Source organism: Portunus trituberculatus, chromosome 6 (assembly GCF_017591435.1).
Source record: "Portunus trituberculatus isolate SZX2019 chromosome 6, ASM1759143v1, whole genome shotgun sequence".
Classification (NCBI taxonomy): Eukaryota; Metazoa; Arthropoda; class Malacostraca; order Decapoda; family Portunidae; genus Portunus; species Portunus trituberculatus.
Genome location: NC_059260.1, coordinates 2278889 through 2296388, shown reverse-complemented (window position 1 = coordinate 2296388; position 17500 = coordinate 2278889). Strand labels below are relative to the sequence as shown.

Genomic DNA, 17500 nt, shown 5'->3' with positions numbered 1-17500 from the left:
AGAGAGAGAGAGAGAGAGAGAGAGAGAGAATAGATAAGAATAACGATGAATGAATTAAGAAGGAAAAAATGGGCAATTGAGAAAAGAAGAAGAAGAAGAAGAGGAGGAGGAGGAGGAGGAGGAGGAGGAGGAGGAGGAGAGAGGAGGAGGAAGCAGGAAAAAAGGAGGAAAAAAGAAAAGAATACAAAACAAAAAATAAATAAATAAAGATAAATTAATAAATGCATAGAAAGAGAGAGATAGAAGAAGAAGAAGCAAACAGTGCATTGTGAAGAGGATGTTTACTTAAGGCACTCTGCACCACACACACCCATTAGATAGCAAAGCGGAAGGCATCTCCCCACCAACCCTCACAGATTTGCAGAAAGGACCATACAACTTAAACCCCTTCAGTACTGGGTCACATTTTTACCTTGAGTGTACCATTAACCCATTTTCTTGACATTAGGAAGGGTTTATGGAGGTCAGAAGATTAATGGCCACAGTCTTTACTATTCTAATCCCTTCAGTACTGGGACACGTTTTTACCTTGAGATTTGTGTACCATTAGACCATTTTATTGACATTAGCAGGAGTCTATGGAGGTCACAAGATTAATGGCCACAGTCTTCACTATCTTAATGCCCCACATGAGTTTCTGAAGCTGTATAGAATCACCAAATAGTCACCAGAAGGAATATGGAAACGCGTCATGGTGCTGAAGGGGTTAAAATAAACTATCTAGATTTTATATGAAGGAGAGAACTATTAATAAAAATTGGTTCCTTAATGAGAAGTGTGTGTGTGTGTGTGTGTGTGTGTGTGTTAGTATGGAAGCAGCGTGTGTGTTATAGTGGTTCTGTAGCCTTGACTGATGTCTTTGAAGTTACCCAGAAGTCAATCCATCGTTGGCAGGCAATAAGATGTAGAAGAAGAAGAAGAAGAAGAAGAAGAAGAAGAAGAAGAAGAAGAAGAAGGTTGTAGAGGAGGAGGAAATAAGATAAGCACCCCACTGATACCCATGCAGTACTCCTGAAACACACACACACACACACACACACACACACACACACACACACACGGGCGAATCAAAGCAGCAGGAAGATTCAGTGGTGTGTGCAGGTACTCGTAAACACAATGTACTGTTGCGTGCGTGCGTGTGTGTGCGTGCGTGTCGAGGGGTGAGATAGCCTTCCTTGTTGGTGTTAAGGAAGGCAGTAGTCAGTCAATCAGTCAATCTTTTAGTCAGTCAGTCAGTTATTTTCGTTCATAGTCAGTCAGTCAGTCAGTCAGTCAGTCTTGTAGGAAGGCAGTCAGTCAGTCAATCAGTCAATCAGTCAGTCAGTTTCTATCTCTCCTGTTAGTGTATTTCCTGAAGGGGGCAGTACATGACAACGCCCCAGCAGTGATGACCCTTTGAAGGTGCCCACTTTGAGGAGGAGGAGGAGGAGGAGGAGGAGGAGGAGGAGCAGGAGAGCAGAGAGAGAGAGAGAGAGCAGGGCGGCATTACCCAGATTCATTACAGCAGAAACCTTCATTAACATTCAATACACTAACATTCTTTGACCAGAGAGAGAGAGAGGGAGAGAGATAGAGAATGTGACGAAAGGAGGAGGTGGGAGGAAGAAGAGGAGGAAAGAGAGAAGAAGAGGAAGAAGGGACGCCTCATCACACTCCAACACCACCACTATAGGATTGGAATAAAGGATTACCTCCATCCACGTGTCAACTAACCTTCACTAAAGACTTCCTCATCATTGGTCATCTCACTAGCTCATCTCTCAGTATTTTCTCCGCCACTCGCCCCGTCGCTGCTCAGTCTGCCGCCAACGCTTGTGAGGGGAGGATCACTTCACCTGCTCCCTCTCTGCCTCTCTCTCTCTCTGCCCACCTGGTTTTTTAATGAGCTGGTCACGTGTGTTGTGCTGTGGAAACTGTGAATCTAGTAAGAGAAATTTTGTATATCCGTTTTCTTTTTCTTTTTAAGGGGTTGTTTATTTGTTTTTGTGTGTTTGTTTGTGTTTGTGTTCTAAATTTCTGTATTGAGTTTTTCTTTCATTTTTTTTTTTCAGTGTTTTGGGTTTTTAAAAGGGTGTTTATTTTTTTTTGTTTGTTTTTTTTTTTTTTCTCTCTTTGTTTCTTTTTCTATTCACTTTTTGTTTGAATATCTGAAACGCCATTTTTTTTCTTCCTTTCTTCTCTTTTTCCTTTCGTTTTTGTTAGTTTTCTTTTTTTTTAATATTTCAAACTCTTTCTTTTCTTTTCTTTTCTTTATTTCTTTCATTTTTTTTCATTTTCTTATTGTTTGAATATTTGAGACGCCTTTTCTTTTCTTTTTTCTCTTTTTTCCTTTCTTTTGTTAATTTTTTTTATTGTTTAGATATTTCAAACACCTTTTTCTTCTTTTCTTTTCTTTTTTTCCTTTCGATTTTATTCATTTTCTTATCATATGAATATTTAAAAACTTTTCTTTCTTTTCTTTCGCATTTCTTTTATTTTCTATTTGCTTGAATATCATAAACACATTTTTTTCTTTTCCTTTTCTCTTTTTCTCGATCTTATTCACTTTCTTCTTGTTTAAATATCTGAAATACTCTTTTTTTCTTTTCCTTTTCTCTTTTTCTCGATCTTATTCACTTTCTTCGTGTTTAAATATCTCAAACACAATTTTCTTTTCCTTTTCTCTTTTTCTTTTTTTTATTTCACTCAATTTCTGATTGTCTAAATATTTGAAACACTCTATTTTTCTTTCCTTTTCTTTTTTTTTTTTTTTCATTCACTTTCTAATTGTCTAAATATTTGAAACACTCTATTTTTCTTTCCTTTTCTTTTTTTTTCTTTTTTTTCATTCACTTTCTAATTGTCTAAATATTTGAAACACTCTATTTTTCTTTTCTTTTCTTTTTTCTTTTTGATTTCATTCACTTTCTGATTGTTTGAATATTTGAAACACATTTTTTTTTTTTTTCTCTTTTTCTCAGCTTCATTAACTTTCTAACTGGTTGAATATCAGAAACACTCTTTTTTCTTTTCCTTTGTGTTGTTGTAAGTGAAATGCGTGTCTTACTAACTGTGTGACCGTCAGGAGCAAGATTGGACATTCATATACTTGACTTCTTATCTTCTCGCTTTTTTTAATATTTCAAACACTCTTTTTTCTTTTCTTTTCTTCATTTCTTTCATTTTTATTCATTTCCTTATTGTTTGAATACTTGAAACACTCTTTGTCTTTTTCTTATCATTTTTTTTTTTAACATTTACTACTATTTCTGTTTTGAATTTGTAAGGAAGACGACAATTGTTCTCTCTAAACTTGGCAAACTTCACTTCTAGAACCTTCAAGACCATCCTTTCTCCATTAACTTCTTCAGTGCTGGGACGCATTTTGACCTTCATTTTTAGGTACAACTAGTCTCTCTGGCTAACTTCCATGTCTTTCAGGGAACTGGCAACATAGTAGACCTTTTTTTCATATTTTGTTGCTCTTGGCCAGCTGTCACTCCTTCATAAAAAAAAAAAAATAAGACGATTTTATTTGCATCAGAAAAGGTCCATGGAGGTCAGAAGATTAATGGCCACAGTCTTCACTTCTCTAATCCCTCACATAAGTTTCTGGCTGACTTACCATTAATCTAAATTATTGTAAGGTGTACTAGTTAACCCCTTCAGTACTGGGACACATTTTTACCTTGAGATTTGTGTACCATTAGACCATTTTATTGACATTAGGAAGGGTCTATGGAGGGCAGAAGAATAATGGCCACAGTCTTCACTATTTTAATCCCCCACATGAGTTTCTGAAGCTGTATAGAGTCACCAAATAGTCACCAGAATGAATAAAGAAACGCGTCCTGGTACTGAAGAGAATAAAACTACAAAAAATAAATAAATAAATAAATAAATAAAAAAAAAAATTCCTTCAAAAGTGAATTCTCCTTATCAACATTTTTGGCGGGAAAATTCAAAACACACATCAAAAATCATCCTTCTTAGTCACCTTGTCTTAATGAACGCAGCCAGTCCGCCACCTTACCTGAGCCTAATTGTGAGTCCCGCGCAGGTGTGTCAGTGAAAGAACCCCCTAATGATGACGATGATGGCGGGTCAACTTGCTGTTCTATGCACGTGTCTGCTGCTCGTACTGCCTGGTGAGTAGAGAGAGAGAGAGAGAGAGAGAGAGAGAGAGAGAGAGAGAGAGAGAGAGAGAGAGAGAGAGAGAGAGAGAGAGAGAGAGAGAGAGAGAGAGAGAGAGAGAGTTTTCTTCTATTCCTTCCTTCTTTTCTCTTTTATTTCTCCTTCCTCCTGTTTCTCCTATTTTTGTTCTTCTTGTTCTTTATCCTGTTCTTCTTTATCTCTTTCTTCATTCCTTCATATCTTTCTCTTATTCTTGTTTTTCGTTTTTTTTTCTTCTCTACTTGTTCTTCTTCATCTCACAATGCCAAATCTTCTCTCCTCCTCCTCCTCCTCCTCCTCCTCCTCCTCCTCCTCCTCCTCCCTCTTCTTCTCCTCCTTCTTCTTCTCCTCCTCCTCCTTCTTATGTGCCTCCTTCTATATCTAATCTCCTCCTTCTCCTCCTCCTCCTCCTCCTCCTCCTCCTCCTCCTCCTCCTCCTCCTCCTCTTCCTTCTTTTTCCTTGTTATCTTATTTACTTTATCGTCTCATCTCCTCTTCCTCCTTTTTTCTCGTCTTCATCTTTTCCTCTTCCTCTTTATCTTCCTCCTCCTTTATTCTCCTTTATTCTCTTCCTCCTCTTCCTCCATTATTCTCGCTTTCATCTCTTCCTCCTCCTCCTCCTCCTCCTCCACTTGTCCTCGTTATCTTATTTATTTTATCCTCCTCCTCCTCCTCCTCCTCCTCCTCCTATTCCTCCTCCTCCTCCTTCTCCTCCTCCTTTTATCTTCGTTAACTTATTTACTCTATCTTCTCCTCCTCCTCCTCCTTTTATCCTCCTCTTCCTCCTTTTATCGTCGTTACTTCATCTCCTTATCTCCTTATCTCTTTATCTCCTTATTTTCTCCTTCTCATCTCCTCCTTATCTCCTTCTTCTCTCCATATCTCCTTTTTATCACTCCCTTATCTCCTTATCTCCTTCTTATCATCTTCTTATATCCTCCTAATCTCCTTCTTATTCCTTATCTCCTTATCTCCTCCTTATCTCCTTCTTATTCCTTATCTCCTTATCTCCTCCTTATCTCCTTCAGTTAGCGGCGAGGACTTCTGGAGGAGCGAGACGTCCCTGAGGAAGGAGGTGTTCCAGGGTTACGACAAGACTATCCGGCCCTCCCTCAATGTCTTCGTCCTGGTCAGAAGCCTCAATGTTGATGGAATGGACGTGGTAAGTGTGTGTGTGTGGTTGGGGGCGGTTTTTTTTGGGGGGGCGCGGTTTGAGGGGGTCAGGGAGGTGGAGGTGTATGGTTTTTCTATAGTCATCCTTGTAATTGCTTCGTTTTCTTTCATTCGTTTTCTTTTTTCTTTTTCTTTTTTTTTTTTTCCTTTTTCGTTTTTTTTTTTTTTGTGGTGGTGGTGGTGGTGGTGGTTTTTTCTTTCTTTTCTTTCTTTCTTTCTTTCTGTCTTCTTTTCTTTCTTTCTTTCTTTTTCTTCTTTCTTTTCCTTTCTTTTTCTTCTTCTTTTCCTTTATTTTTCTTCTTTTCCTCCTCCTCCTCCTCCTCCTCCTCCTCCTCCTTCTTCTTTTTCTTTTTCTTCTCCTCCTTTTAATTTTTCTTGCTGTTATTGTTTTCATTTTCAACCTCTTCATCTTGCCAATCTGCCACTAGAACCTTCAAAACACGCTTAGAAACCTGCGTCACTTCACCAAGACACTTTTCAAAGGCCGCAGAGATAACTAGCTGAGTTCTAAAGACTATCACTCCTGTTCATAATCGAGAAAACACACTTGAAAACTATCAGATACATTTTCAAAAGCCGCAGAAATGACCAGCTGGGTTTTTAAGACTGTTTTCCGTGTTACTAATAGGGGAAAACTTATCAATCTGTCACTAGAACCATACAAACACACGCTTAATTAAAAACCCACATCACTCCACCTATATTTGAAATGGCAGAGGTGTTGTGTAGAAGTGTAGAAGAATATCACCACCTCTCTCTCTCATTCTCTCTCTCTCTCTCTCTCTCTTGGTATGCCTGGCTGGTGGTTGGTCGCTGTCTTTGATGTCTGATTGAGTACCCAGGACAGGCGAGGCGGGGGGGCAGGTTTGCACGCACAATGGAGTGTAAAACGGCGCAGATCACTACCGTCATCGCTTTTCTTAATTACTGCGCAGCTAAGTCTGGTTCGGCTCGTAAAGGATGGGAAAGTTCGGTTCGGTTTCGGTTCGCGTTTCGGTTTCGGATTTCGGTTCGGTTTCGGTTTTAGTTTTTTGTTTATTTTCTTGTTTTATTTCTTGTTCTGTTTTCTTTCTCTCTCTCTCTCTCTCTCTCTCTCTCTCTCTCTCTCTCTCTCTCTCTCTCTCTCTCTCTCTCTCTCTCTCTCTCTCTCTCTCGTTTATTGCTTTTTCTTCCATTTTTCTTTCTTTTTCTTAGTTTTGTTGTTGTTGTTGTTATTCTTCCTGTTGTTGTTGTTGGTGTACTTCTTATTTTTCTTCTTCTTCTTCTTCTTCTTCTTCTTCTTCTTCTTCTTCTTCTTCTTCTTTTTTTTTTTTTCGTCGTCGTCTTCTTTTTTTCTTCTTCCTGTCCTTTCTCCTTTTTTTCTTTTCTTCTTTTTCCTCTTTCTCTTTTTTTTATTTGTCATTTCTTCTTTCTGTCCTTTTTTTCTTGTTCTGCTTTTTATTCTTCCTAGTCCTTTCTCCCCTCTTCCTCCTCCTCCTCCTCCTCCTCCTCCTGCTGCAGAACAAGCCTTACGAGGAACGCTTGATGGAACTCAACTTGTTCAGCTCTGAGAAGCGGCGAATGCGAGGAGACTTTATTGAACAGTTTAAAATGTTCTTGGGCTTTGATAACGTCAGTGTCAACAACTATCTCACCATTGACAGCTCCAACACCACTAGAAATAATGGCTACAAGATTACAGGTAAGCGTTTCAGGTCAGATGAGGCTAAACATTATTTCTTCGATAGAGTTGTAAATGTGTGGAACTCTCTCCCAGCGCATGTTGTCCCTAGCAATACAACACAAACTTGTAAACAACGCACGGACATTCACCATTCACCTCCCATTAACCCCTCAAGTGACGGACTTTGCGCCTACATAACATCTGTTTTTTAGTTCCTGTACTAGATAGTGTCACTTCTCTTTCAACCTTCCCTCTCACATCTTTGCCTTTCTCTCCCTGTGCTCTCCTTCTCCTTCTCCTTCCTCGACCCCTGGTGTCCTTCAGCCTCTAACTCGCAGGATCTGTAGTGGTAGCATAGGCACACAGACAGCCTCGTTAGGCCCAGTAAGGCTGTTGCTGTCTGTTCCTACCTTTGTATTCCTTTGTATTCCTCCTCCTCCTCCTCCTCCTCCTCCTCCTCCTTCTTTTGCATTTCTTACTTACATAATTATCATACATGATTTATTTATGCTTCTCCTCTCCCCTCGCCTTGTATGAAGGGAGGAGGAGGAAAAGGAGAAGGAAAAGGAGAAGGAGGAGGAGGAGGAGGAGGAGGAGGAGGAGGAGGAGGAGGAGGAGGAGGAGCTGAATAAGAAAAGGAAGAAGAGAAATGAATGAAAATGAATACAAATTTAATACAATAATAATAATAATAATAATAATAATAATAATAATAATAATAATAATAATAATAAAGAGGAGGAGGAGGAGGAGATAGAAAAGAAGAAGAATGAAGAAAAGGAAGAAGAAGAAAAATAAAAACGCAAAGACAAAATGCATCCAAACACACACACACACACACACACACACACACACACACACACACACACACACACACACTTCCTTCTCTTCGCACCACTCAGTACCATCACCATCACCACCACCATCACAATCACCACCACCATCACCACCACCACCACCACCACCACCACCTACCCCTCCTCCACCCCCTTCACCATCACAACAAAGCACGTCTCTAGCTTGTTCAAATGCTAGGCAACATTTTGGGGGTGACGACAGTGGTGGTGGTGGTGGTGGTGGTGGAGGGGGTGGGGGTGTCTGGGGGTGAACAAAGGTGCCGCTACTACTAATTATGAGTTTGATAAGCAAAGCACACTATGAGTCGCCATGGCTAAGTGTGTGTGTGTGTGTGTGTGTGTGAGAGAGAGAGAGAGAGAGAGACAGACAGACATCAATTATTTTATCCATCTCTTCCTTTCCTTACATATCAAACTTCAACCTCTCTCCTCCTCTCCTCCTCCTCCTCTTCTCTCTCTTCCACATTCATCTTTCTTCTTCCTTCTTTCTTCCACACCTTTCTCTCTTTCTTCTTCTTTTTTTCACCTGATCTTTCTCCTCTTCCTCCTGTGTGTGTGTGTGTGTGTGTGTGTGTGTGTGTGTGTGTGTGTGTGTGTGTGTGTGTAGAAGGGAACAGAGAAGGGTTACTATCAACTGCCTCAAATTCCTGCCGTGTTTTGGTGACGAAAAGAAGAAGAAGAAGAAAAAGAAGAAGAATTAATAAGTAGAAGAAGAAGGGAAGGCTTAGAAGAAGAAGGTTTAGCAGTAGAAGGTTTTAGCAGAGGAGACGTGGTGTTCTAGGGACTGCAAATAGGATCCAAGAGTGTTGCAGGATTTCGTGAAGGATTGAGTAGGGTTGGGTGTGTCAAGACAAGGTTGGTGCAGAAGGATCAGTTTAATCTAAGGAGAGTTTGTGGTTTCCTGGCCAGAACGGGACTCCGAGGCTGGTGTAGGAGTTGCGTGTGTGTGTGTGTGTGTGTGTGTGTGTGTGTGTGTGTGTGTGTGTGTGTATGTGTGTGTGTAACCATATTTTTTTTTACATTTTATCTATCTATCTATTTACCAATCAATATATCTACCTATTTACCTATCTATCTAACTATTTAATTATCTATCTATCTATTTGTCCACCTATCTATCTATCTATCTATCTATCACTCAATCTATCTATCTATCTATTTATTATTCCATCTATCTATTTATCTGTCTATCTGTCTATCTATCTATCTATCTATCTATCTATCTGTCTATCTATCTATCTATCTATCTATCTATCAGTCTCTACATCGTACACAGCGCATTGCCTTTAGTGATGTGAGCGCTCCCTAGGTGGGCGTGTTAATACTGTTGTTGTTAGTATTGGTGTGGCGCGGCGCTGCATGCACGGGTTAGCACGATGTGGTGGCGGCTGGAGTACCTGAGTGTTGTTGCCAATTAGACCAAAATAGGAGCAATGCAAAAGAATACAAAGGAAAGCCATGCACAATCTGAGTTTTTTCGTCCTGCCAGGAATGTTTGGTAAAGCTGAAGAGGCAGAGATGGGGATGGAAAAGCTTAAAAAAATTGGTAAAGCTTCCCAAACACTTCACTTGCGCTTCACCTACACTGTTTCAAAAGCTTTATTTCAATTGACATGAGTTTTTAAGCAAGTTTTTACGGTTCTAGAGGCAGAGTGGCAAGATTTCTACATTATTAACTGGAGAAACACTCTTGAAAACCCCGCTAGTCATCCCTGTGGCCCTTGAATATTCTTGGTGAGAGATGAAAGCGTTTTTTAATATGGACCATCCTCTCTCTCTCTGTCTGTCTCTTTGTATGTATCGGCGAGCCCCTGGGAAGTGTCTGGATTGTCAGCCTTGGCGTGGCAGAGCGAGGCATCACAGGCACCGCTGCTCATTGTCAGGCATCGATGTACTAATTGGTGATTTACGACTTAATAATCACTACACATTTGCCTTTGTCTCTCAACACCCCCTCCACACATAGCAAGCCATACCTCCCCTCTCCCCACCTCCCCTCTTGTGTGTATGGAGGTGAGGGAAGATACGGGGGGGTGGCTTGGTATGTACTGGGGGGTGGGGGTTGAGAGACAAAGGCAAATGTGTGAGAATATTCTATCATTACATAAACTTCTTACACACACACACACACACACACACACACACACACACACACACACACACAAGGTCACATCATCGTTATTATGTGAGTCTATACTGTTAAAGATTTCCCAACAGTTTACTCGCGTCTGTCTTCTTTCATTCCTTCTCACGCGCTCTTTATTCATTTATTTTGTTCGTGGTGTGCGTGTGTGTGTGTGTGTGTGTGTGTGTGTGTGTTATTGTTTGTTCTTGTTCTTTATTTTTGTTATTCTTTTTGTTTTTATCACTTTTTTATTTTTGGTATCAAAGGAAGAAAATGAGATGGAACAAGGGTAGAGATAGAGATAGAGATAGAGAGAGAGAGAGAGAGAGAGAGAGAGAGAGAGAGAGAGAGAGAGAGAGAGAGAGGACAAAGCATGTGATGAGAATATTAAACAAAGAAAGATAAGAAGATTCTCCTCCTTCTCTTCCTCCTCCTCCTCCTTGTCTTCCTCCTCCTTTACCTCCTCTTCCTCCTCCTCCTCCTCCTCCTCCTCCTCGTCTTCCATCTTACCAACAAGTTCAAATTTTGTCTTTAAAATTTACAGAGTTTGTGAAGTGAAATTTGGAAGAGAAAATAATTGTAGAATGAATTAGAATCTCTCTCTCTCTCTCTCTCTCTCTCTCTCTCTCTCTCTCTCTCTCTCTCAAACACACACACATAAGAGGTATTAGGATTTCATGACAATAAATATGATGAGGCTGTGGGGGGGCTTACACACACACACACACACACACACACACACACACACACACACACACACACACACACACACACACACACACACACACACACACACACACACACACCTTTAAAAGCAGAGATTCTGAAGTGACATTAATTAAACATGGTGCACATTTTGTCTCTACACAAATCTCACCACGTTTTCTTTTTTCACAATATCACAGTCAATACGCGTCTTAAACCCTTCAGCACCATGACGCGTTTCTATATTCATCCTGGTGACTATTTGGTGATTCTATACAGCTTCAGAAACTCATGTGGAGGGTTAAATTTGTGAAGACTGTGGCCATTAATCTTCTGACTCTTGCTGTTGTCAATAAAATGATCTAATGGTACACAAATCTCAAGGTGAAAAATGTGCCCCAGTACTAAATGGGTTAAAATAGTGAAGACTGTGGCCATTAATCTTCTGACCTCCATAGACCCTTCCTAATGTCAATAAAATGGTCTAATGTACACAAATCTCAAGGTAGAAATGCGTCCCAGTACTGAAGGGGTTAAAATAGTGAAGACTGCGACCATTAATCATCTACCCTCTAAAACCCTTCGCAAAATCAACAAAAATGATCAAATCGTACATAAAGAAACAAGAAAATGCACCGCAGAACTGAAGAGACTAGAGGAAAGAACAAAGACTAGAGGAATATAGCGGGATAAGAGGCACTGCTTACGAAACAAGACAGAACCAATTATATTTGTATTCACGAGAGCCGCCTATGTTAAGAGGGAGCCTGATGGAAGTCTTCAAGTGGTGCAGCGGACGTAAGAATGACAATAGGTAAGGTTCTCATGGTCAATAATGGGGGATATAAGAAGAGGTAATGGGATATAATGGGGTTTATGGTTCATTTAGCTTTTATTGAGTTTTAATGGGTTTGTGGTTGGTCATTAGTGTTTTTTAAGGGGATATAATGGGTTAGGTTGACAATTAGGATATCTAAGGGGGATTAATGGGTTCAAGGTTAATAGTTAGTGTTTTATAGAGTTTTAATGGGTTTGTAGTTGGTAATTAGTGTCTTTTAAAAGGAAATAATGGGTTAGATTGACAATTAGTGTTTTTTAAGGGGAAATAATGGGTTAGGTTGACAATTAGGAAAGGGGGGATATAATGGGTTCAAGGTTAATAGTGTCTTTATAGAGTTCTAATGGGTTTGTGGTTGATAATTATTGTTTTTAAGGGGAAATAATGGGTTAGGTTGATAATGGGTTCAAGATTAAAGTTTTTTTTTTTATGAAGCATTAATGGATGATTAACAGTTAGTGGTTTTTAAGGGGAATAATGGGTTCCTAACCTTTCCTAACCTAACCTAACCTAACCTAATTATCTATGTGTCTACCTTACCAACCAACACACGAACACACAAACACACTGCCTAACTCAATCACAAACACACACACACACACACACACACACACACACACACACACACATCTTATTTCCGAAGATCGGAAATAATGAGCTCTGAGCTCGTTCCGTCTGGCTGTCTCGTCAGAGACTGCAGCAGATCAAACAGTGAAACACACACTCACACACACACACACACACACACACACACACACACACACACACACACACACCGCGTAGTGTAGTGGTTAGCACGCTCGACTCACAATCGAGAGGGCCGGGTTCGAGTCCCGGCGCGGCGAGGCAAATGGGCTTCGCTGTTAATGTGTGGGGTGTGTTCACCTAGCAGTAAATAGGTACGGGATGTAACTGGAGGGGTTGTGGCCTCGCTTTCCCGTTGTGTGGAGTGTGTTGTGGTCTCAGTCCTACCCGAAGATCGGTCTATGAGCTCTGAGCTCGCTCAGTAATGGGGAAGACTGGCTGGGTGACCAGCAGACGACCGAGGTGAATTACAGACATACAAACACACACATTCCTGAGCAAATACACCCAAACACAACCATCTATACCAACATCCCCACCGCCCCTCCCTCTTCCCCCCTAACCCCTTCTTCCCCTTGGCTATGTAAGGTGTGGCGGGCAGTCAAGCAGGTAGTCAGGTAAGCGGTAAGCACGTGTAGTCCCCCCCCCCACCTCCCTCACCTAAACTCCCTCTCCGCCCCCCCTTTGCTTATCCACCCTGTCCTCATCCTCCCTGCCACGTGACCTGCTTCCTGCCATGTGACCTGTTTGTCCTAGTCCCAACGCGCACAGATACACACACACACACACACACACACACACACACACACACACACACACACACACACACACACCGGTTACTCAGGAATGTATTGGGAGGTCGGGGTATTGGGAGGGGGGTAGGAGATATGGAGGGGGTGGTAGGGGCGTTATGGGTGGGGTAGGGGTGGGTAAGGTAAGGGTTTTGAGGTTCTTATTACCATATATACGTGCTCTGGTTGCATCCTTCAAAGACAGGGAGGGGAGGGTGTAGGAAACCTTTTTACATGGTTTCTGAATCTTAATCCCTTCACTACCAAGACGTGTTTCCATATGCATTCTGGTGACTATTTGGTGATTCTATACAGCTTCAGAAACTCATGGCGAGGATTAGAATAGTGAAGACTGTGGGCATTAATTTTCTGGCCTCCATAGACCCTTGCTAATGTCAATAAAATGGTCTAATGGTACACAAATCTCAAGGTAAAAAATGTGTCCCAGTACTGAAGGGGTTAAAATAGTGAAGACTGTGGCCATTAATCTTCTGCCCTCCATAGACCCTTGCTAATGTCAATAAAATGGTCTAATGGTACACAAATCTCAAGGTAAAAATGTGTCCCAGTACTGAAGGGGTTAAAATAGTGAAGACTGTGACCATTAATCTTCTGCCCTCCATAAACCCTTGCTAATGTCAATAAAATGGTCTAATGGTACACAAATCTCAAGGTAAAAAATGTATCCCAGTACTGAAGGGGTTAAAATAGTGAAGACTGTGGCCATTAATCTTCTGCCCTCCATAGACCCTTGCTAATGTCAATAAAATGGTCTAATGGTACACAAATCTCAAGGTAAAAATGTGTCCCAGTACTGAAGGGGTTAATGGAGATCAGTGCCAAGTAACGAGTATCGGCCAGAACAATGTGAAATATAATCGTAGGTTACTTGGACAAACCTCAATCAAAGTCACTGGCGAGAAGGACCTGGGAGTATTAATAACAAATGACTTGAAATGTGGTGCGCAGTGTTCGGCCGCGAGACGTAAAAGCTAACACTACTGTATCTTAGGATTTATTGCTCGTAATTTTGATTATAAAACACCTGAAGTCATAACGCGTCTTTATACATCATTAGTGAGACCACATTTGGGATACGCGGTTCAGTTCAGGTCTTCATGCTACCAAAAAGATATTAGTAAATTAGAAAGCGTTCAAAGACAAGCAATGAAACTAATCCCCGGAATCTGTGGCCTGTCATATGAAGAACGTCTCAAAACACTAGAAATGTTTTCCCTCAAAGATCGTCGCATCAGAAACGATCAAAATACTAAAAATATAGACAAGATCAATTACGAAAACCTTTTTGTGCTTTCGCAATCAGTAACAAGAAGTAACGGCTTGAAGCTTAAAGGACAGCGTTTTAATACTGATTTGCGAGGAAACTTTTTGAACGTAAGAATAGTTGAACACAGGAACAAGCTGCCAGTAACAAGCGTGTGTCTTCAAAGTTAACACAGTGGCTACGTTCACCAGTAAATTAGACAAGTTTTATAAAGAAAATAGTGTTTCAACATTTTTTTTTTCAATAACTATAGTTCTAGTTACGTTAATCCTTTTTTTTTCGTAGCTTTTCTCTATAAATTTCCCCGATTGTCCTTCTCAGCAGTCGGGATGTTGTATTTCTCGCTTTTTTTCTTGCCGGGAGGAGGGAGTGGTGGGTGGGGAGGAACATCTTCTGTTGTATCTTTGCCTTCTATTTCATAACTTATTATAAATGCAGTATAGTAAACAAATAACCTCGTCAGACCGCCGTGGTACAGTGGAGCCATGCGTGCTTTGGGGTCCGAGGGGTCTCCAAGCGCACGGGTTCGAATCCTGTCCACGGTCCGAGTGTAGGTTGGGCTTCCTCACTCGGGGCAAGGGTTTCCTAGTGGGTGGGCTTTGAGATAGGAGGTACCCGAAACAGTATCCCCTTTAGCACAGAAATCCCGTGAAAACCCCACATGGTAGAAAGAAAAAAGAAAAAAAAAAAAGTCGCAAGGCCATGTATGTATTAAATCGTATTCCTCTTCCTCCTCCTCCTCCTCCTCTCCCTCTTTATCTCCAGCTCTTCCATTTTCTTTGTCTGCTTCTGTTCCTCCTCATCTTTTTTCTTCTCACTTTCCTCCTCCTTCTCTTAAGAACAACAACAACAATAATAACAATAACAATAACAATAAAGATATTGATAATTTGATAGTAATGAACGTTTCTCTCTTGCAGAAGGAAGACGCCCATGCAGTTCTTCTACACGGCGCCCTTCAGCTGGTACGTGTGTGTGTGTGTGTGTGTGTGTGTGTGTGTGTGTGTGTGTGTGTGTGTGTCAGAGAATATACGCTATCAGACACACACACACACGCACATACAAACATTACTCTTCTTCTCTCTCTAACAATACAAATACTTAAAAACCTAACCTATCCTATCCTATCCTATCTTAACCTAACCTAACCTAACCCAACCAATCCTAACCTCGCATATCCTACAATCCTTGGGTATCCTGCAGATGTGGGAGGACCCGAGGCTGCGGTGGCGTCTGGAGGAGCATAATGATGTGGACCGTCTGGGCGTGGACCCTCAGGAATTGTGGCGCCCTGACTTCGCTATGGCATCCTCGTGAGTGTTGACGGTGGGGGAGAGGGAGGGGGAGGTGGGAAGGAGGGAGAAGGAAAGGGGAGAGAAGAAGAGGGAAATCGAGGAGGAAAGGAAAGGGAGAAGAGATGGAGGAAGGGCGAGGAAGAAGGAAGGAGGGAAGGGAGAGAAGGAAGGAGGAAGGAAGAGGAGGAGAAGGGAGGAGGAAAGATAATGAGGAGAAGAAGAAGGGAAATGGTAGGAGAAGGAAGGAGGGAAGGAGGGAAGGAGGAGGAAAGAGGGAAGGGGGATGGAGGGAAGACGAGAGAAAAGAAGAGAGGAAGGAAGAGGAAGAGAAGAGAAAAGGGAGGAGAGGAGGAAAAAGGAAGAAAAAAAAAGAGGGAAGAAGAAGGAGAGAAGGAGGAAGAGAAGGGAAGAGGAAGAGAAGAAGAAGGAAGAAGAGGAGAGGAAGGAGGGAAGAGAGGAGAAGAGAAAGGAAGGAAAGAGAAGAAAAGAGAAAGGAAAGAGGAAAAACAAAATAAAACAATAATAAAAACAATAATAAAAATAAATAAACAATGCATAACTCTCACTCTCTCACTCTCTCTCTCTCTCACACTCTCTCTAACTCTCACACACACAGAGGCGGCCACATCCCAACCCCGCCAAGGTCACACGTGCCTGCCCTGGTGTACCCCGATGGGAAGGTCATATTCGTGCCCCCTGTTGACCTACCGCTGACCTGCCTGCTTGACCTGACCTACTGGCCTTACGATATGCTCAACTGCTCTCTCAGGGCCGGCTCTTGGGTCCACCACGGCCATATGCTCAATGTTACTCTGGCGGACAATGCTCTGAAGGTACCTGGCGCCTGTCTCTCTTTTGCTCTTCGTTTTCTGTTTATTTTGATGTTTTGTTTATATTTTTCCGTGGTTTTAAGGCTAAGGTGTGTTTTGGTGTAGTTATCCTGTTTTTCCCTCGTTTTCTGTGGTTATTTTGGTGTTTTGGTGTTGTTTATGGGTGTTTTTGTCTCTATGGTGTCTTTTTTGTGTAGTTATCCCATTTTCATCTCCGTTTTCTGTGCTTATCTTTTTTTTTGCGTGATTTTTGTACCTCCTTTTCTCTTTCCCTCAGCAAATCTTCTTAATTCCTTTTTAGTATAGTTTTCCTCTATTTAATTCGTTTTCTTTGTCAGATATCAGTAACAAAAACGAACTTAATTTATAATGGACTAATGTAAATTGATGTTATTGTACTAGCAAGGAAAGACTGATTAAATAATGTATTGTATTATGAAAGCCGTGTTATGTATCGACTAGGGTGATGGTGATGGTGATGGTGATGGTGATGGTGATGGTGATGGTGACACGTATCCTCTTCCTCCTCCTCCTCCTCCTTCTTCTTCTTCTTCTTCCTCTTCCTCTTTCCTCTTGTAACACTTTGTCCTTCCTTCTTCCTTCCTTTATTGATTTTTCCTCATTCCTCTTGTTTCTCTCTCTCTCTCTCTCTCTCTCTCTCTCTCTCTCTCTCTCTCTCTCTCTCTCTCTCTCTCTCTCTCTCTATCTATCTATCTATCTATCTATCTATCTATCTCTCTCCAATCCAATCACCTCTTTCAATCCCTCCTCCTCCTCTTACTCCTCCTTCTCTTCCTTCCCAGTTACCCTTTCATCACCCCTCCTCCCTCTCTCCCCCCCCCCACAGTTCGCGCACCCTTCCGTGAGCGAGGGTGAGGCGGGGGGCACCAGCAGCAGCACCAACACCAGGCCGGAATGGGAGGTGATCTTCGCTAACCTGACGAGACACACTCAAGTGGTGCCCTGCTGTTCTGAACCCCAAGTCACGCTGCTGGTGTCCGTCATTGTGCGCCGCTCTGCCCCCGCCATCACCTGGGTTATGAAGACGCCGGTGTTGTGTGAGTGGTGTTGTGGTGTTGTGTTGTGGTGTTTTGTTGGTGTTTTGTGGTGTTTTGTGGTGTTGTTTAGTGTTGTGGTGTTGTGTGAGTGGTGTTGTGAGTGTTTTTTGTTGTTATTTAGTGTTGTGGTGTTGTGTGAGTGG

General features: G+C 41.6%; 1 protein-coding gene across 1 annotated transcript in view; it reads left to right on the top strand.

The window, feature by feature from the left end:
* The first annotated feature begins 1767 nt into the window (after positions 1 to 1767).
* Positions 1768 to 17500, top strand: part of LOC123518467 (acetylcholine receptor subunit beta-like 1) — an 18513-nt gene continuing 2780 nt past the window's right edge. The window contains exons 1-7 of the mRNA XM_045279305.1: positions 1768 to 1924; positions 4040 to 4127; positions 5181 to 5314; positions 15095 to 15139; positions 15378 to 15487; positions 16086 to 16302; positions 17147 to 17357. Of these exons, the coding sequence (XP_045135240.1) occupies positions 4064 to 4127; positions 5181 to 5314; positions 15095 to 15139; positions 15378 to 15487; positions 16086 to 16302; positions 17147 to 17357 (781 nt within the window). The 5' untranslated portion in view covers positions 1768 to 1924; positions 4040 to 4063. The remainder of the gene's footprint in view (positions 1925 to 4039; positions 4128 to 5180; positions 5315 to 15094; positions 15140 to 15377; positions 15488 to 16085; positions 16303 to 17146; positions 17358 to 17500) is intronic.